This window comes from Patagioenas fasciata, chromosome 5, assembly GCF_037038585.1.
Source record: "Patagioenas fasciata isolate bPatFas1 chromosome 5, bPatFas1.hap1, whole genome shotgun sequence".
Classification (NCBI taxonomy): domain Eukaryota; kingdom Metazoa; phylum Chordata; class Aves; order Columbiformes; family Columbidae; genus Patagioenas; species Patagioenas fasciata.
Window position 1 is genome coordinate 44,575,800 of NC_092524.1, and position 18,631 is coordinate 44,594,430.

The following is an 18,631-nucleotide window of genomic DNA, read 5'->3' on the forward strand; positions in this document are numbered from 1 at the left end:
TGAAAAAGGTCAGAAATAAGAAAAACTAGTTCTTTATCTAAAGTAAGACACTTTCCAGCAGAGAAGGATCATCTGCGCTTCTAAATTAAAAAGTAGACCTTCTATGCTTTGACTGTTTGTGTACCAGAAAACTACTTGCTACTGCTCTCCCTGTTCATACATAGGTACACACAAACCCTTACTGAATTCTGTGAAACTTGTATTTAGGAGGACAAGAACAGAGATTTGGTACTTTATTTAATCTGTAGGTGGCTAAATTCATTGTAAGGGTAACTGATGAATAAAACAGCTAAAGGAGTCTCTGTTATACTGAGACATTAAAAGTTTAGTACATTTTTTCAAATAGTGTCAGAAACTATACCAATATGTCTTGTTAATGAGAAAAGAGCTTTATTTTGAAGAATAAGTGTCATTTGTAGAGCTAAAAAAATAGATCATCATTGTTTCCATCTAGCTAGCTCTTTCACATGAATTTCTTAAAGTAACAATCTTTGCTGTTCTAATAGATAACAAAGTTATTTTCAAAAGTACATTTAGCAAAAACCACGCCATTAAGCATTTTTCTCTATAGTATATAAACATGTATTTATATTGTTCCTCCCTTAACGTACGGAGATAAACAAGTCTAGCACATGGTTACTGTAGAATAATAGAAAATTGCTAAACACAGAAAAGACATTGCAAAATGTTGTCACAAAAGACCCAGACCATTTTCCATGGTTTCAAATTAATCTCTGACAGGAACTTTCTCTTTTCCAAATTTTTATTAGAAACATACACCAAAATCAATGAAGCAAAGATGTTAAGACACCAGTCCACTAGATGCGAACCTTTGGTATCCTCCCTAAACTTCTTCAGAATGCTAATTTAGATCAAACAATATTCCACTAATTTGAAAAGGTCATGAGACTCTTTCCACCAAACAAACACTTTATAGAAAAAAGGCAGGAAACTCAAAACACCATAAAAATTAAATGACAAATAGTGCTTTTATACATCCTTTCACATAACCATAAGGAAAAAAAACCCAAACAAGCGACAAAAACTGTAATAGCTGGAAGTGATTAGGAAATAACAGATTATCAATACCATGTTGGAAAAGAGTAAGTGCACTACAGTACTTAAAGGTACTGCAACAAAGAAATAAATTAAATTAATATACTAGAAAACATTCTAAATCCAAAGTTCTGAATGAAAAGCAATAGTTCATTTGAACTTTTCCAAGGCCATCAAAGAATTATTCTGCTATAGGTAATTTGGACCATTACAGAATGACAGGAAGTGGCGTGATGTTGGGAACATGGAATGGAATGATGGATGAGATCAAAGGCTATTCTATTCTTGGTTTTATCATTGGCATTCAGAATGTAAGTATTTTCAAGTACTAACATCTGCTAAGATCAGTAGAAAAGTTCCTGCAAAATCTGTGTAATATCTCTAAATACATGTGCATCAACAAAACACAGAAAAACTATCACTTTTCTGCTGCCCACTTCTGCAAAGACTTGCAGTTAACTCAGTGGAAGAGCTAAGTAAACTTTATTTGAAGTTTCTTCAAATTAATAAATTTGCATACCAGTTTTTTTATTTGATTCAGCCTCCTGGTTTCACCATGATCCATAACCTGATCTCGCCTGCACACCTACTGTTTTTAAAATTTTTCCTACTTTCTTCTTTAATTCCACTGTTTATGGTCTCAGATTTCACACTTAAAGGGTTCCTAATTTTTATTATGGTTTTCTGGTTTTGTTTGTTTGTTTTTAATATTAACACAGCTTCACAAACATTCCTGTACATTCTTTAATGCTCCCCATTTCTAGATCTCAGATCTGATTAGCTTTTTCATTACAAAAGGTATGGCAAAACCCATAAAATCTGGAATAGAAATGGGGAAATCTGTCCTTGTATTCTGCGAGTCCACTGTATGCATGTTTTTTATCAGATAGCTGAAAGTACATCTGTTGATTGCCAGTTTACCAGAACAGATGTGCAATTAATGCTTTTTGTGATATGATATATGGCATGTTCTAAATCATAAATGATTCTAAGGATATGTATTAAGTTCTTTCACCCAAGACTGGAGGCACAATGATATGTAGGATGACAACCTCAAAGGCACCAAAGACATGCGAAGTAAATCACTGATGCTGCATTTGTACTACAGAGGAACATGACTCCTGGTTTAGTACAAAGAGGAAAACAGGAAGAGGTAAAAACAAAGCTTGAGAGCTATAGGTGAGTTATAGTGCAACCTGCCACATGACTGCAGAACAAGACAGACCTTTATCTTTTAAATTGGGTCTTGTATTTGTTTGGCTTGTACCCTGTTGTTTTTGAGCCTTTAATTTCAATCTTTTTATGCAAATTTGTTTTAATAGCAAGGTCTCAGTGGTATTTGGTGGGGGAGAGAGGATTCTTGAAACTACCAGGTGTATTATCTCTATATGGAGCAACATATTCCATATTATGAAGGCATACAGAGAAATTGTCTGAGCAAACTCCAAGCCCCAAGTACCTACAGCACCTCAGCAGCAGTGAACATGGATGGAGGTTGCATTACAGTCTTCTGGTGTTGGGCAGTCACCACAGACAGATAGCTTTCTTGTGCAAAATGTGAGCTGCAGAAAAGTGTATCTCAGGGTCTCGGGTGAACCCCTGAACATGACTTAAACAGAAGCCAAAATCTATACATCTATAATGAGTTCACACATTGGCTAACTGGAACGGGAATCTCAAGTCGTAATTCACTGCTTCAGGCATATTCCAGAGACCATAGCTGTCCTCATCATTTGTTTGGGGCCGACTCATCTCCCAGTGAAGCTTTGTTGCCTACATGACTGAGACCTGGATAGTGCTCCAGGAGCAGGATATCATAATTATTGGTATTGTGCGTAACACTCATGGCATGAGAAGTTTTTTCATCCTTATTGTATACTTCTGCATTCTGGTCTGCTTTTCACATATGGCAACACCAACTTATGTATCGATAGGAAAAGCAAAACCATTAAAAAATCTAGAAACACAATTATTCCTTTTTCCATCTCTATAATCAACATTTAAAAAAAAAAATCTTCATTTCATCAAATTTTCCAGGTCTCTTAATCATTTATAGTCACATAAGCACAAAGATTCAGAAAAGAAAGTAGAGACAGTTAAAAAGATTTTAAAATGTTAAAGCATGAAGTTACTTAGCTTGCAGAGAAATATGGAACACTTCATTTTATTATTTGTATCAGGTCTCAAAAATCTGAGAAAATTAATTTGGAGGCAATATGGTATTTCCCAATTACATATAAAAGCATTACTGCAGATGATACATATTGTAAGTGAATTTAACTATAGTCTCTTTGTGTTGTATTATTTTATTACAACATTAAAAATACACATCATGAGCCAGATTTAACACCTTTAGACGACCTCTAATCAGAAATGTGCCATGCTATTCAAAATCCATCTATCAAATACTGTAGATACAGGTGAGTAAATACAAATGCCATTAAAAGCACAAGTTACCTTACTTGGAGAAGTTCTAGGATTTGATTTTTTGACAGCTCCTAATTTGGATATCTTCCAGTGTCAACAAAACCTGTTCAAGCAGAATCTTACCTTGTTTTTACTACATCAAGGGGATGCATCAGGCAGATTTCTACAAGACCTATAAAATAATAACAGAAAAAGGCCTAATAAACATTTATAGAAATAGTAGTTCGACTTTCGTTGACTCCAATAGTTTCTGAGGTTTGAAAAGTAAAGTAAAAAACTAAATTGTATAATTGATGATACAGTACCTTGTGAATTAAACATACTTCCTATAGTACATTTGAACCATCATGGATTTTAAACAGGAAACAGCGGTAGTTTTTCATTATAGTGGGGAAAGTGAGGACTTAAGCTATGTGATCGATTTAATAATGTTTTTTACTCAGTTTTATGTCTTAAGAACAGTGGGAACATTTGACTGGCATCATAAATCCTGCTCCACTGCTCACCATGAGCACTTAAATTTACCTCTGGGAACTTTCCATGTCCAAGAACGGAAGGTGTGAGTCCAAGGGAGGAATGCAGAGAAAGAAGAGATCTGGAAGATCCTGAACGCATCTGCCACCATGAGCTTCAAAATGGGTTCTGTTACTTTTTTCCACCCACCTGACACCTCATGAAAAGTCCAGAAGTCTACCAGCCACATTTTGCTGGTGCTCCCTGGCATATGTTGCCCAGCAAGAACTTCTGGAGCTTCTCTATATTTGTTTAAATTTTCTAGGCTTGCCTGCTTCTCTGTCCGTTTTGCATATCCTCGTTCCAAACAGGAAACATACAATAAAAAGATGTATTTATCAGGATCACAGGAAAAGTTTGGTTTTGAGATGTTAATGTGCAGAAATAATAAAACCAACTAGACAAACCTTGACGAATGTTGAAATATTGAGAAAATATGTATCTGTATGTCCAAGATACTAGATTATCATGGTTTTGAACTTTCTGTGCCCTGGTTTATTAAGACTCTTAAACATCCACAGTCTGTTTTTATTCAAAAAAATACTTTTAATACTACAAAATGCAAAACCAGTTTTTGAAGACTATACTTACTATAGTGTTTGTATGCATTTATTTAATCTGTTTATTATTATTGTAAAAATAATTATAAACCCTTTGGAATATGGAATCAGGTTTTTGGTGATTCATGGGCAAACATCTAAAACTCTTCATTCAGGAAAGCATTCCTATTCAAATTAAGATATCTGCAAATCCCCCTCTTCATGCATACCATACAGTAACCACTGAAATTAAGCACATGCTTATGTTTCACTGGATGGTCTCCTTCTTCAGATATCGGTGTCTTCAGGTCCAGATTGTGTCTTTTATTTTAATGACACAGAATATGGTCATACTCACATATCACTAAAGCTAACAGGTTCTAATACCTAAGACAATATATTATGTTCTTGAATACTCAACTACATTCTCTTTATAAGCAAGGCAAAGAAATTAACACACAGTGAAAATCTCATTTTGCAATGTTCCACACACAAACTATCGAACTACTAGAATTTGCATTTTTGCCCTATTCTTTGGCAGACTTGATGGAGAAAGACTTTTGGGGAGCTTCCTGCAGGAACCAGATTCCACCTGGGTAGAGTACGCTGCAGTGCCAAAACTTGAGTTCTTTTTTTCATTACCAAATGTAAATCTAAGGAAGGCCTGAAGTTTCAAATTTCATTTATTTTAGAACTACGAAGTTTAGTGTTTCAAGTAGAACAGGAAAACTGTGGGGTTTTTAAAGTTTATATAAGAAAGGATTAATTTCCAAAACATTATCTACTTTTTATTTCCATTTTATCCAGACTTTCTGAGTAATACAAGTATTAATACTTACCTAACTAAGCCTTTTACACTGAACCTAAGCATTAGCAGAGGGAAAATTCTCATTATAGTCAAAGGAGAGTTGGCCAATAAAAGCAATAGCGTTTTTAGCTCAGCCTATAATAAATACTTATATTTAAAAATAGTCATTTATTGTCTGCTTGTTATACTTAAGATTTTTGTCTTAATGAAGAATAATCCATTTTTATAACATAGGACTGCAACAGTTTTTGTACACAAATATAAATAATTTTTGCATTTAGTAACAGAAGGAGGGTATAAACTAATGCTAACATTCTCAACTAAATGTATCTGAACACCAGTTTACAATAAAGTTCACAAAATCATTAGAATGTTTAGACTGGATTCTTGACATAAAATACTTGCTGAGAGTTCTGATTTAACATATACAATTTTCCTATTTTCCTATAATTCTACTCTAACATATAAAGCTTCCAAAACGTAAAACTGGCCAGACAACCCCTTACACCCAGCTTCTTGACACTACGTTAGAGTGACAGTATTAGGTTAATATTTATGACCATTGTTTTGTCTTATTTTCATCCCACTCCATGAAACATTGTTTTGTTTTTCAGTTCTGGATGAAAGGAAGACAACATAGGTGATATCTGCCAAAGAATATCATTCAATTTAATATTTGTTAAAATTTGTCTAGAAAGAAAAGGCTGCCATTAGTTCTGAACAGATATATTTATTACTATATATATTTATTGCCCAGGAATGACTTCCATTTTACTAAAATAAGTCCAAATCACATGTCACATCAAGGAATATAAACTATAAGTTTTCTATCCTGATTGTGTCCCAAAACCTATAAACTACTGCAACAGCTGCCAACAGGTGCTTTGCAAGTGAAGCCACACTTCAGTGTTCCAGTGCTGGCAGAGGTCACAGCCTGTGAGTTTTTTCCTTTCAAACCACCCTCCTTTTCCAACTTCTCGTCCCCATTCACCCCCCTTCCCACCTCCATTTTTGATCTTTTATTCCATCATTTTTTGGCAGATAGAGCCTACAGGAGGGGGCCAAACATGCAGCCAGGGGTTGTTCACCCTATTCTGTTTTTGCAGCATTAATGTCCATTTTGGGAGAAAAGTGTACAGTGCCAGAATTTGGGTATATTTTCTTGGTCCTCATAGGATAATTTTTAATTCAGGCATTTTTCCAGCAATTGAATCAGATGAATTCCAAGGTCCTTGGCAAGAGGTCTGTTTTGATAACTCCAGGATTCTATTGGTTATCTGTCTTTCTCAGTCTTTCCTTTGTCTCATCCTTTAATTACGCGCTAGTTTTTAAATGGTATATAGTTACTCGATTTCACCAGGCAGAAATCTTCAAAAGATGTTGGGATTATGACACAGCTCTCTGAAGTGCACCAAAGGGGTGCACACTGTGCAAGACACTAATGGAACAGCTACAAACACAAGCTACATTTTTCCATCTACTATAGTAGTCATGCAAATCATTACAACATCCTACTTGACAGCTTGCCCAGAAAGTGTGGTGGCCCTACTAAATTACAAGCACTTTGAGATGTGCTCAATAAAATAAAATATATTGTTCTTTCTTAAGCTAATGTTCATCAGTTTTGTGACACATTCAATTAACACTATGAAAATCTAATTCACAAACAGCTATATCAGGGTACAATATATTTTAACTTGTAAGACTTTAAAGACTACTGTTTACAAACTTTATTTTCATGATAAAGTAGTTAACATAGCTACAGATAGATTGTCCAGAAACATATTCTAATCATCCCATTGGGTCTCCTTGAATGACGTCACATGTGAACTAACTCGGAGTGATTTATGATGGCCTAATTATGTTTAAAACAACTCAGATCCAACTAACTGAACAAAAGCCCAGAGGAAATATAGGGAAGAACAATTACTAAGTCAGACCAACATTTGTTGTCTTCTGGGTGGGAAAACATTCCTTATGAAAACTGGATACTAACCATAAAACAAGACATAATCAAAATCTGTGCCTTGAAGAAATAACCAGCTGTCATCAGTGACATCCTCTGAGCGTACACAAGTGGAATATCAACAACTGAGAAGGAAGTCCAGAATTCCATTGTGTAAAACATTCTGCTCATTAACTGAGCCCATGGAGGGAATGAAATGACAGAAAATACTGAACCCCAAACTGACCCTCCTCTGTGAAGCATTCTCCCTTTTCCAACTAATATCTTCTGGTTTAAAATTGTTTCCCATTATGGGTTATATTACATATCTCTCTACAAGATTCACACATAAAATTTCAAACTGGCAATCACAGAATCACAGAATAACAGAATATTAGGGATTGGAAGGGACCTCAAAAGATCATCTAGTCCAATCCCCTCGCCAGAGCAGGAACACCTAGATGAGGCTATACAGGAACGTGTCCAGGTGGGTTTTGAATGTCTCCAGAGGAGACTCCACAATCCCCCTGGGCAGCCTGTTCCAGTGTTCTGATACCCTCACTGAGAAGAAGTTTCTTCTCATATTTAAGTGGAACCTCTTGTGTTCCAGTTTGCACCTGTTACCCCTTGTCTTACCATTGGTTGTCACCAAGCAAAGCCTGGCTCCATCCTCATGACACTCATGCTTTATATATTTGTAAATGTTAATAAGGTCACCCCTCAGTCTCCTCTTCTCCAAGCTAAAGAGACCCAGTTCCCTCAGCCTTTCCTCATAAGGGAGATGCTCCACTCCCTTGATCATCTTTGTTGTTCTGCGCTGGACTCTCTCCAGCAGTTCCCTGTCCTTCTTGAACTGAGAGGCCCAGAACTGGACACAATATTCCAGATGGGGTCTCACCAGGGCAGAGTAGAGGGGAAGGAGAACCTCTCTTGACCTGCTAACCACTCCCCTTCTAATACACCCCAGGATGCCATTGGCCTTCCTGGTCACAAGGGCACAGTGCTGGCTCATGGTCATTCTGCTGTCAACCAGGACCTCCAGGTCCCTTTCCCCTGCACTGCTCTCCAACAGGTTGTTTCTCAACTTGTGCTGAAACCTGGGGTTGTTCCTGCCCAGATGCAAGACTCCACAATTGCGCTTGCTATATTTAATTAAATATTTCCCTGCCCAACTCTCCAGCCTGTCCAGATCTTGCTGGACGGCAGCACAGCCTTCTGGCGTGTCAGTCACTCCTCCCAGTTTGGTGTCATGAGCAAACTTGCTGACAGTATACTCTATACCCTCATCCAAGTAATTTATTAATATATTGAATAATACTGGTCCCAGTACCAATCCTGGAGGGACTTGACTAGATACAGGCCTCCAACTGGACTCTGCCCCATGACCGCAACTCTCTGGCTTCTTTCCTTCAGCCAATTCGCACCTCACTACCCGATCGTCCACACCACACTTCCTCAGTTTAGCAGCAAGGATGCCGTGGGAGACTGTGTCAAATGCTTTACTGAAGTCAAGGCAGACTACATTCACCACGCTGCCATCATCTATCCACCTTGTTATGTCCTCATAAAAGGCTATGAAGTTGGTCAAGCACGACTTTCCCTTAGTGAAGCCACGCTGATTGTCCCTAATGAGCCTCTTATCCTCGATATGCCTTGAGATGGCACCAAGGATGAGTTGTTCCATCACTTTCCCAGGGATAGAGGTGAGGCTGACTGGTCTGTAGTTACCTAGGTCCTCCTCCTTGCCCTTTTTGAAGAACTGGAGTGACATTTGCTTTCCTCTAATCCTCGGGCACCTCTCCCATTTCCCAAGACTTGGCAAAGATGATGGAGAGTGACCCAGCAATAACTTCAGCCAGCTCCCTCAGCATGCATGGGTGAATTGGGTGCATCCCATCTGGACCCATGGATTTATGGATGCCCAGATTGCTTAAATGCTCCCTAACCCAGTCATCATCAACCAAGGCAAACTCCTCCATTGTCCTGACTTCCTCTGGGGCCTCAGGACTATGGGGCTCCTCAGGACAGCCTCTGGCAGTGGAGACAGAGACAAAGAAGGAATTCAGTAACTCTGCCTTCTCTGTATCTTCTGTCACCAGGGCACCCACCCCATTCAGCAGTGGGCCTACATTGCCTCTGGTGTTAGTTTTATCTGTCATGTATTTGAAAAAGCTCTTTCTGTTGTCCTTGACCCCCCTCAGCAGGTTTACTTCTAAGGAGGCCTTAGCTTTCCTAGCTGCCTCCCTACGCACTCTGACCACAGCCTTATATTTTTCCCAAGTGGCCAGCCCCTCCTTCCATGATCTGTAAACTCTCATCTTCCACTTGAGTTTGTCCAGCGGTTCCCTGTTTAACCACGCAGGTCTCCTGGCTCCCTTCCTTGACTTCCTATGTGTCGGGATGCTCTGATCTTGAGCCTGGTAGAAGCAGTCCCTGAATGCTAACCAACTATCTTGGGTCCCTTTACCTTCAAGCAGCTTTGCCCAGGGGATTTCCCCTAGCAATTGTTTGAAAAGGCCAACGTTGGTCTTACTGAAGTCCAGGGTCGTAATTCTGCTTAGTATTCTGTTCCTGCCACACAAGATCCTGAACTCCACCATTTCATGGTCACTGCAACCAAGGTAGCCCTCAACCTTTACTGCTTCAACTAGACCCTCCTTGTTAGGATAAGATCCAGCAGTGCACCTCTCCTAGTCAGTTCCTCCGTCATTTGCATCAGGAAGTTATTGGCAAGGCACTGGAGGAACCTCCTAGACTGTGGCTGGCTGGCTAAGTAGTCCTTCCAGCAAACATCAGGGAAGTTAAAATCCCCCACAACAACCAGGGCCTGTGATTCTGAAGCTGCTCTCAGCTGCCTGTAGAAGGCCTCGTGAACTTCCTCACCCTGATCTGGTGGGCTGTAATAGACACCCACAACAGCATCAGCCCTGTCAGCCTGCCCCATAATTCTCACCCACAGACTCTCAACTCACTCCTCATCTGCCCCTGGACAGTAATCAATACATTGTAGCTGCTCTATCACATAAAGAGCAGCTCCACCACCACCTTGCTGGTCTGTCATTCCTGAAAACGACATAGCCATCTCTTCAATGCAACCATTTTGGTGACTGGTGGGTATTTTGAACTGCTTTGCTCTTTGTTCTTCTGTTCCACCACACACACAAAATCTTGTATCAATAACCATACGACATGGTCTGAGAATACTATGACTCTGTTTAAAATGTACTCTAATTATCCATCTGGCAAAAAAAATCAAAGTTTGAGATTTCAGCAGCACAGGATTATAGCTCTCCTCATCTCCCAAACTGTTTCCATACTTCATCTGTTCATTGAATAAGGAAAAGAATGAAATCTAACTAACAGTACTTGCTATATAGCACAGATAAACCAGAACCATTATGGCTTTGGTTCTCCTTAGGAGAGAAATTCTTGCCTTTAGCCCTTCTTGACCCTCCAAGCTATGAACTGAAAAGCATGAAGTGCTTGTGGTACACACTGATTTGTCTTTCAAAGAAACCTGAGCAGCTCCCTCTCTACATGTTTTCTGCATAACATACCCCAACCACAGATTCCAACACAGATTCAAGAGATGCAGAGCATGATCCATGTGTTAGTTCAGACAACCCCCTACAGCACAGAAGTCATTATGTACCCTCCTCCCCTTGTATTACTCATTTCCCTGGAATAACACAGTCACTGGAGAAACACAACAGAAAGGAGACTGGTCATAGAAAATGTGGCAATAAACACACCAGGCACTGCATATTGTATAGTTGGAACAGTTGATATTTATTTTGGCTTTTATATAGGTAGTTACAATGTAAGAAATGATCATAAGTATTTTATGCTTACCATGCATTTGTTCTGAGAATGTATGTCTGACTGAAAGGATCTTGTGTTGATCTTTGTATCCTAATAAAAACAATAACAAATTCCTCTTAAATATGCTTGTCTGTGGCTTAAAGCACTTTATTGGACAAGATGAAGCATGGAAACTCTTCCTGATTGTAACGGCATTATTTGAAGAATAATCAATGCTTGGAGAAAGGTATCCCTGCAATCAATTCTACACAGGCTAATTTCTATTTGCCTGCTGTCCCACTCCATCTTCACAGACATATAAAGCATTCACCTGTTCTGTAAGGGTACATGTCCCTCAGAAAAGTCCAGAAAAAAAAAGTTCACTGTAACATATGTGGCAGCCAAGGCTCACTCCTTTCCTCGGGAGGCAGTCACATATCGTACCTGTCTCAATCGCATAATGTGCTTCAGGGAAAACTATGCAGCAGTTTGCATGGAGTATGCTGGAAAAGATCTACATACTAGCCTCCACTTAAGAAAGTGACACATTTTAACTCTTACCCAGAATTCTATCTAGCAATGTGATATAGGATTAACTAATGGTACCGTGGACCTCCTTACAAACCCTAATTAACTTTTTAGGTAGCAAGCCAAACCAATGCTTTCCTTACAAAACGTGGAGAACTGGAGAGCTACTCCAAAAAATACTCCATAATGGTAATGCTGCATTCATGAGCCATTTTCTTCCTTAGAGACTTTGTCTACACTTAGAATATATACTAGAAAACATGTTAATTAAACAAGATGTTGAATATGATTTTTCCCTTGATGTGGACAAAGATTTCTGTGTTAAAAATGTATTAGCTGATCATAATTAATCCCTGGAGGAACTCTTGGTTTACCATTGTTACCTAATGCATTTTAGAAAAATGCTTCTGCATGTTTACAGGTAGGACCTGGGTCATGTTCAACATCTTGTTAGGTAACAATGATGCTTAATAGCTGAAACCTGTCAGTGCAGTGCTGCTACCTGGAATCTGAGGAATATTGAGTTTGGGAACTGTGATTATCTGGCTTTCAAGAAAACCCCAGGAATTCAGCAGCAGATGGAAATTTCTGATGTTTGGCCTGTAGCATTTGTGCTGAAAGTGGTCAGTGTTCTTGGAGCTTTCTCCATGAAAGCAATTCAGCCTGTGTTGAATTCATAATGGCTCCTTGATTGTACAGTGAAGTGCTGGAGAATTGTATCCTAGATGTTTGGAAGACAGGACTTGGAAATGAGAGTTTGGGGCATCAAGTCATCTAGAATGGCTGTCTCTCAGCTGTAAATCCCTTTCAGCTTCCCAAGTCTCAATCCACAGACCTATAAATATGTTCATGCCCAATAGTCACATCAGACAGTTCAAACTGTTTATCTTTGGTGCCAGCAATGCTTACGGAGTATCTGCATGGTTTCACTACTCCTTACCCTGCTAAAGGAAGCAGTATTACTGCATGGTAAACCATTCAGTTCTTCTGCAAATATAAGAGAAAAGCAATTATATTATTTTTGTTGAGTTTGAAAATAGGGTTGCAGCAGTTAAGCGAATAAAGAGAAAATGGCATGGATCTTCTTAAATACTCATGAATACAAGATACTGAAACCTAAGTTGTGCTTATACCTGGGTACAAATACATAAACCTTTATAGGCATTTATAGCCTTTAAAGGGCAAATTTCACCATGTGATAATACATGCATATACAAGAACTGAGAGGTTATTGTAGTAATAAACCAACATTTGCAATGTAGCATTTGTCAATAAGGAACATATTATGAAGGCACTTTGTTTAAAACAAAAAAACACAAAAAAACACAAAAAACCCACACACACACACACACAAAAAAAAACACAAAACAAAAAAAAAAAACAAAAAAAGAAAGAAAAAAGTAAAGGTGGTTTAAAAAACTAAGATTATTCATATATTTTAGTTTATTTTTTTGATTTATTTTTATTGGATCTCTAAATAGAAGATAAATGATCCTATTAAACTATTGTATTTCCCTTTCACAGTAGTTCTACTATAGTATGGAGTATTTTTTTCAGTCTAACATACAGCCAAGCTGATACACATGGATTCAATATGAGCAGAACAGGTGTAAGTATGCTCGCCAAACCCATGGGCCCGCAATCCACAATATACAACTTTCTTACATTTAGCAGAATTCTGTAATAATTTACCAATGTATTTCTTGCCTCTGGATAAAAAATATTTAATGTTTAAACTACGTATACAAACTGTTCCAAATTTAGCATGAAGGTATTCATTGTTTGCTTTTCACAATGTTTTTGGCACAACCAGCCAAATCAATACATTATGTTCATGCTGCCAGCAATAACCACATCCTTATATTTATTGTTGCCTAGAATACAACTCAGTGAATCTTTAAATGTGCTTCAATTAAATTACTCAATGTTTATTTAGGTTCTCTGAGTATTGTTTCCTGCCTAAAAACAGAGGCTATCTTTCAATTTAATTTGAATTTTTTATTTGCTGCTTATTTTAAAATGAAGACTAAGTTTGTTCACAGACCTACCAACCTGATTAACCTCATGTCTATGACTTGACTGCAGAAATACTTACATATCTGCCATTAGACAAATCTATGGCAATTTGGAGGATCAAAATAGTTTTGAATTATGTATAGTTAAATACATCTGTAGTAAGACTAGGGGGAAATGACAAATTATCCAGGAAAAATCAGTGGCTAGTCACAGAGGATCTTCTACTACATCTACATCTCTTTGGAAGAAAGGGTCTTCCAGGCTCCAATAGTGGTACACCACTTTCACAGGCAAACAAATCCAACTGCACTACTCACGTAGAGCCTTTTTGAGGTAAAATGCTGTGTAGAAATGTTCCTTGTATGGTAAGACGTACAAAATTTCAATTTATGGCATAGTCAAAAGGCAGTTGACATGACCATTTTAAAATTCCAGACTTTTTATATGTTTACTGGATTTTAAAATTCCAGAGCTACCCTAGTGAGGTTAAATACCATGGAGAGTTTGATTATACAGTCAAACAATGCAACATTTAGGTACTGACAGAAAAGTTAATGGAACAAAATATAGTATCCAACATAAAAAAAAACCCCAACCAACCAAACAAACAAAAAAAACCCAAACCCAAACGAACAAAAAACCCAACCCTCTAACTTCTTAAATATTATCGAAACATGTATCGAAGCATGTATCTCCAGAATTTGCCATTTAGCATGTTACCAGAACTTGCTTCACTTTAATATACATTTCAATTCCTATTTACAAAATTAAGATATCGAATGATTCTGAAAAAAATATACTGACTTGGACTCACAAATATTTCTGGGCAAAGTCACTTCTTTCAAGCTGACTAGCAATAAAGGGTTGTTTATATAGATGATTTTTTTTCTTTATTTAGTCTTCCTACATCCTTTATTGATGTTGTATTGACATTAAAGCTTTGACTAATAAAATAAACACTTGCAGTTTACAAACTTCAGTATCTGAGTCTCTAGGCACAAGTGAAAGGCTATATATTGTGTAAATTCTCCATAAATTCTTCAGCAAGTATTACGTGCTATGATGTCACTTATATATGACAAATTCTTTCCATCACATGTGTCTGAAAAGGAAGTTTTTTAAAACATGATTGAAGGGACCACTGAGGTCAGCACTGGGTTAACACGATGTTTGTGTCACTACAGCTTTAGATATTTCAATGCATATTGAATCAATATTCCTGCAATGAAAATGTGTAACCTATATTTTCTTTGCCATTATAGTAAAATGATTCTCAATAAACTTGTTTTCATAAGAAGTTTGCCCATTCATATGTCCCAGAGCTGTTGTAATATTCATTGCTAACGCTGATCTAAGAGCATGGACATTATTCTATTTCTTGACACATTTAAAGTTCTCTAATGAAGAAAGCAAACAGCTTATGGCTGCTTGGACTGTCACTCGATTGCCCCGGAGGGCTTTAATGTCTTTAAAATAGGCCTCCTAGTTTGTATTTAACTACCTTGTCCACAGAGGTCTGAAGGGTAGAGCAGATCAAAGATGTGCTGGAAACATAAAAAGCAGCTGTCCTTCATTTACCTTTAATTAGCTACATCTGACCAGATTCTTTATGGCCTCTTTGTCACACATTCAATAGTCTACAACAAGCCTTCTGACCTGTTCTTAAGGACTGTACCATTACAAGAGTCTCAACAAAATGCAAATTTAAAATATTAATACAAGACTTTGAAAAAATCTTAAGTTTCACTATGGAAATACTGTCTGGGGCAAAATTATTTTGGATTTATCTGCAAAAGCTACAAATTGCTCAGTATTCAGACAGTCAAATGGTTGTTTGTGTACTACTCAATGTTGCAACAAGTAAATATCACACAGCAAGGTATCCTAAAAACAAAAGTGAAAGGCAAGCACCTCTCTGGCCATCACAGTAAGCTGCATTTCCAGGAGCTGTGGCACTCTTTATAAAAATGTCACATACCTGCCCTCCCCAGCACCATTTTTTTTTTACATAGATCCTATTACTCAGAGACCTCTCTGCTTAGCACGGAATGCACACGAGTTTCCAGTGGATTTTGACTAAGGAGAAATTTTGGCTATCGCTGCAGGATCAATAACCAGTTCTTGTACATTATAGCCCAGTGGTCAGGGCTGCACCAAATGCTTGTATCACCAGACTAAGTCCCTATGGAATAAAAAAGGTGTTCAATACAGCAGCTAGAGCGTATGCTAACTGTCCCAGCTTATTAGTACTTGATAACACAGGGCATTATATAAAGCCACTGAGGTGGACTGAGAGAACCTCTTCAAATTCTCTGGATTTGGGGCTAGGTCATTTCACACAAGATTAGCTCAAAACAGAAAGAAAAAAAAAAAAAAACAAAAAACAAAAAACCAAAAAAACACACCAAAAAAACACATAAAAGATACACAAAGTAGAAAGGGTTCAAAAACGGATTCTGTAGTTTGAAGTATCCATTGGTCTCTTTCTGTGTATATAATAGCAGTTTTTAACCTCCATATTATTTTCCAAAATGTCAGCCTTTTAGTCTTCCCTAAAAAAGTTTTAATTAATCACATCTCCAAACAAGATAGGATGTCTTCAAGGACGGTAGTGGTGAGGTACATGAACAGTTGAGTAACCTGCCTCAAGATATGTACAGTAGCTAGCAAGCAGATGTGGCTAGAAGTCAAACTTTATTTTTCAAGAAAAGTCCATTCTATGAGCAGTATACAGAAGTAGCTCTCTTCCAAATGATGAACCTAGGGGGATTATTGTTATACCTTAACTTTACTCTTCAAAAAGTTCTTTTCTAATACCATACAGAGTATCTGACCTAAACTGTATAATTGAAAGCTAGAATTATTCATCACTTATTTCAAGAGGCATGCATCTTTCATCACTCATTTAAGAAATTTTATATAAAACAGGAGTTGAATCTACTTCCAGATATAACTAAAGGAAAAACACGCATAAACAAAATTAAGAGGATTTAGAAAACAATTCGACATGTTTACCTTTGTCACACACTTCCTAAAGTTAAAAATAATTGAATAGTTATTAACAAGACATGGAATTCTCCATCTTTTGTACCATCAATATAAACATATATTGAATTATCCAGATGTATGAATAATGAAATTACACTACCAGTTCAGGTGAAGAAAGCAAATATAATAGAAGTAGGTATAGTAATACTGAATGTGTGATGTAGATAATGGTAATTCTCTATGCATTAATCCATGTTTCACTGAAAATACATCATCTTTGACTGGGAGAGTCCTGGGGCCCAAAAATTTCAGGCTGTACAAAAAGTACTAAAAAAGTCAAAGAAAAGGTTGCCCAAAGACAAACCTAACAGCAGGAATGGAAACGTTCCTGAAAGACTACCATTACAAGGCATTTATATGATGTAGAGTAAAACCTTTTGACTCAACAAACATAAATCTTTCTTCTGGATAAAAACATACTAAATAGTTAAATAAAAACAAAGAAAAAAATTGTCAAAAATATGCAGGCAAGACATGGAACAACTAGTGTTTGAGACTCTTAGAGCAGCCTGCTTTGGTGAAGCTGCTAAACTCAACAATGTTATGAAAAAACAGAAGTGCAAAAATTGTATTGTGAAGTCTCTTATTCTGTGCTGAACCATCCAGTCACAATGTGACCAGCTGTCCTCAGGTAAGCCTCTCCCTCATTTTCCTCACTAAATTTTGATAGCTTCAATTTCATGCTTGTATATCAGTAGTTGTAACTTTATATGTTGACAAAAGAATATGCTATGTTAAAATTAGGTTGATAAAATAGGATTTTAAGATTCTGATTTTCATTAAAAATTTTGTATTTATTTTCAGGCACTGCTCTTTCATGTCATAGTACTTTACACGGGTACCCAGAAACTGGATAATTTTCCAGTACAAAAAAATAAATCTCATCTTTGATTTGTCACTGTCCAAAATTTTCACTGAAGCTTGCAAACTTTTTCTTCTACAATGGCACCAGAACCAAATTCTAAATGATGTCTCAAGAAGAATATATTCAATGTATGTGTCTACAAGCAAAGTAGCATTGCAGTAGGCATGGTTCTACAGAGAGATCTAAAACTACATTTATCTTTTTCTTTTCCAATGACCCATGAATATTAAAGACATTTACTACAGGATTACAATTCCAGTATTAAGGATCTAGACTGACTGTATCATTGGGCTCAGGCCAATTGTATGAGGTTCAATAAGGCCAAGTGCCAGGTCCTGCACTTGGGTCACAACAACCCCAGGCAGCACTACAGGCTCGGGAAAGAGTGGTTGGAAAGCTGCCAGTGGAAAAGGATCTGGGGCTGTTGATTGACAGCCGGCTGAACATGAGCCAGCAGTGTGCCCAGGTGGCCAAGAAGACCAAAAGCATCCTGGCTTGTATCAGAAATAACACGGCCAGCAGGACTAGAGAAGTGACTGTGCCACTGTACTCGGCACTGGTGAGGCCCCATCTTGAATACTGTGTTCAGTTTTGGGCCCCTCATCATAAGAAGGACACTGAAATACTAGAGAGACTGCAGAGGAGGGCGACAAAGCTGGTAAGGGGCCTGGAGCACAAGTCTGATGAGGAACAGCTGAGGGAACTGGGGCTGTTTAGCCTGCAGAAAAGGAGGCTGAGGGGAGACCTTATCGCTGTCTACAACTACCTGACAGGAGGTTGTAGCATGGAGGCTGTTGGTCTCTTCTCCCAAGTAGCAAGTGATAAGACAAGAGGAAATGGCATAAAGTTGCACCAGGGGAGGTTTAAATTGGATATTAGGAAAAAAATTATTCACAGAAAGGGTTGTCAGGCATTGGAACAGGCTGCCCAGGGAGGTGGTGGAGTCACCATCCCTGAAGGTGTTTAGATGAGTTTCTTAGGGACATGGTTTAGTGTTAGAGTTAGGTTAGGTTATGGTTAGACTTGATGATCCTGAGGGTGTCGTCCAATTGAAATGGTTCTATGAATACCAGTTACAAGATGAA

General features: G+C 37.8%; 1 protein-coding gene across 3 annotated transcripts in view; it reads right to left on the reverse strand.

Moving 5' to 3' along the window:
- SLC25A21 (solute carrier family 25 member 21) overlaps window positions 1-18,631 on the reverse strand; it is a 257,043-nt gene that overhangs the window by 106,266 nt on the left and 132,146 nt on the right. For all 3 annotated transcript variants that reach the window (XM_065839421.2, XM_071809406.1, XM_071809405.1), the window contains one exon: window positions 3,607-3,655. In XM_065839421.2, coding sequence (XP_065695493.1) covers window positions 3,607-3,655 — 49 coding nt within the window. The remainder of the gene's footprint in view (window positions 1-3,606; window positions 3,656-18,631) is intronic.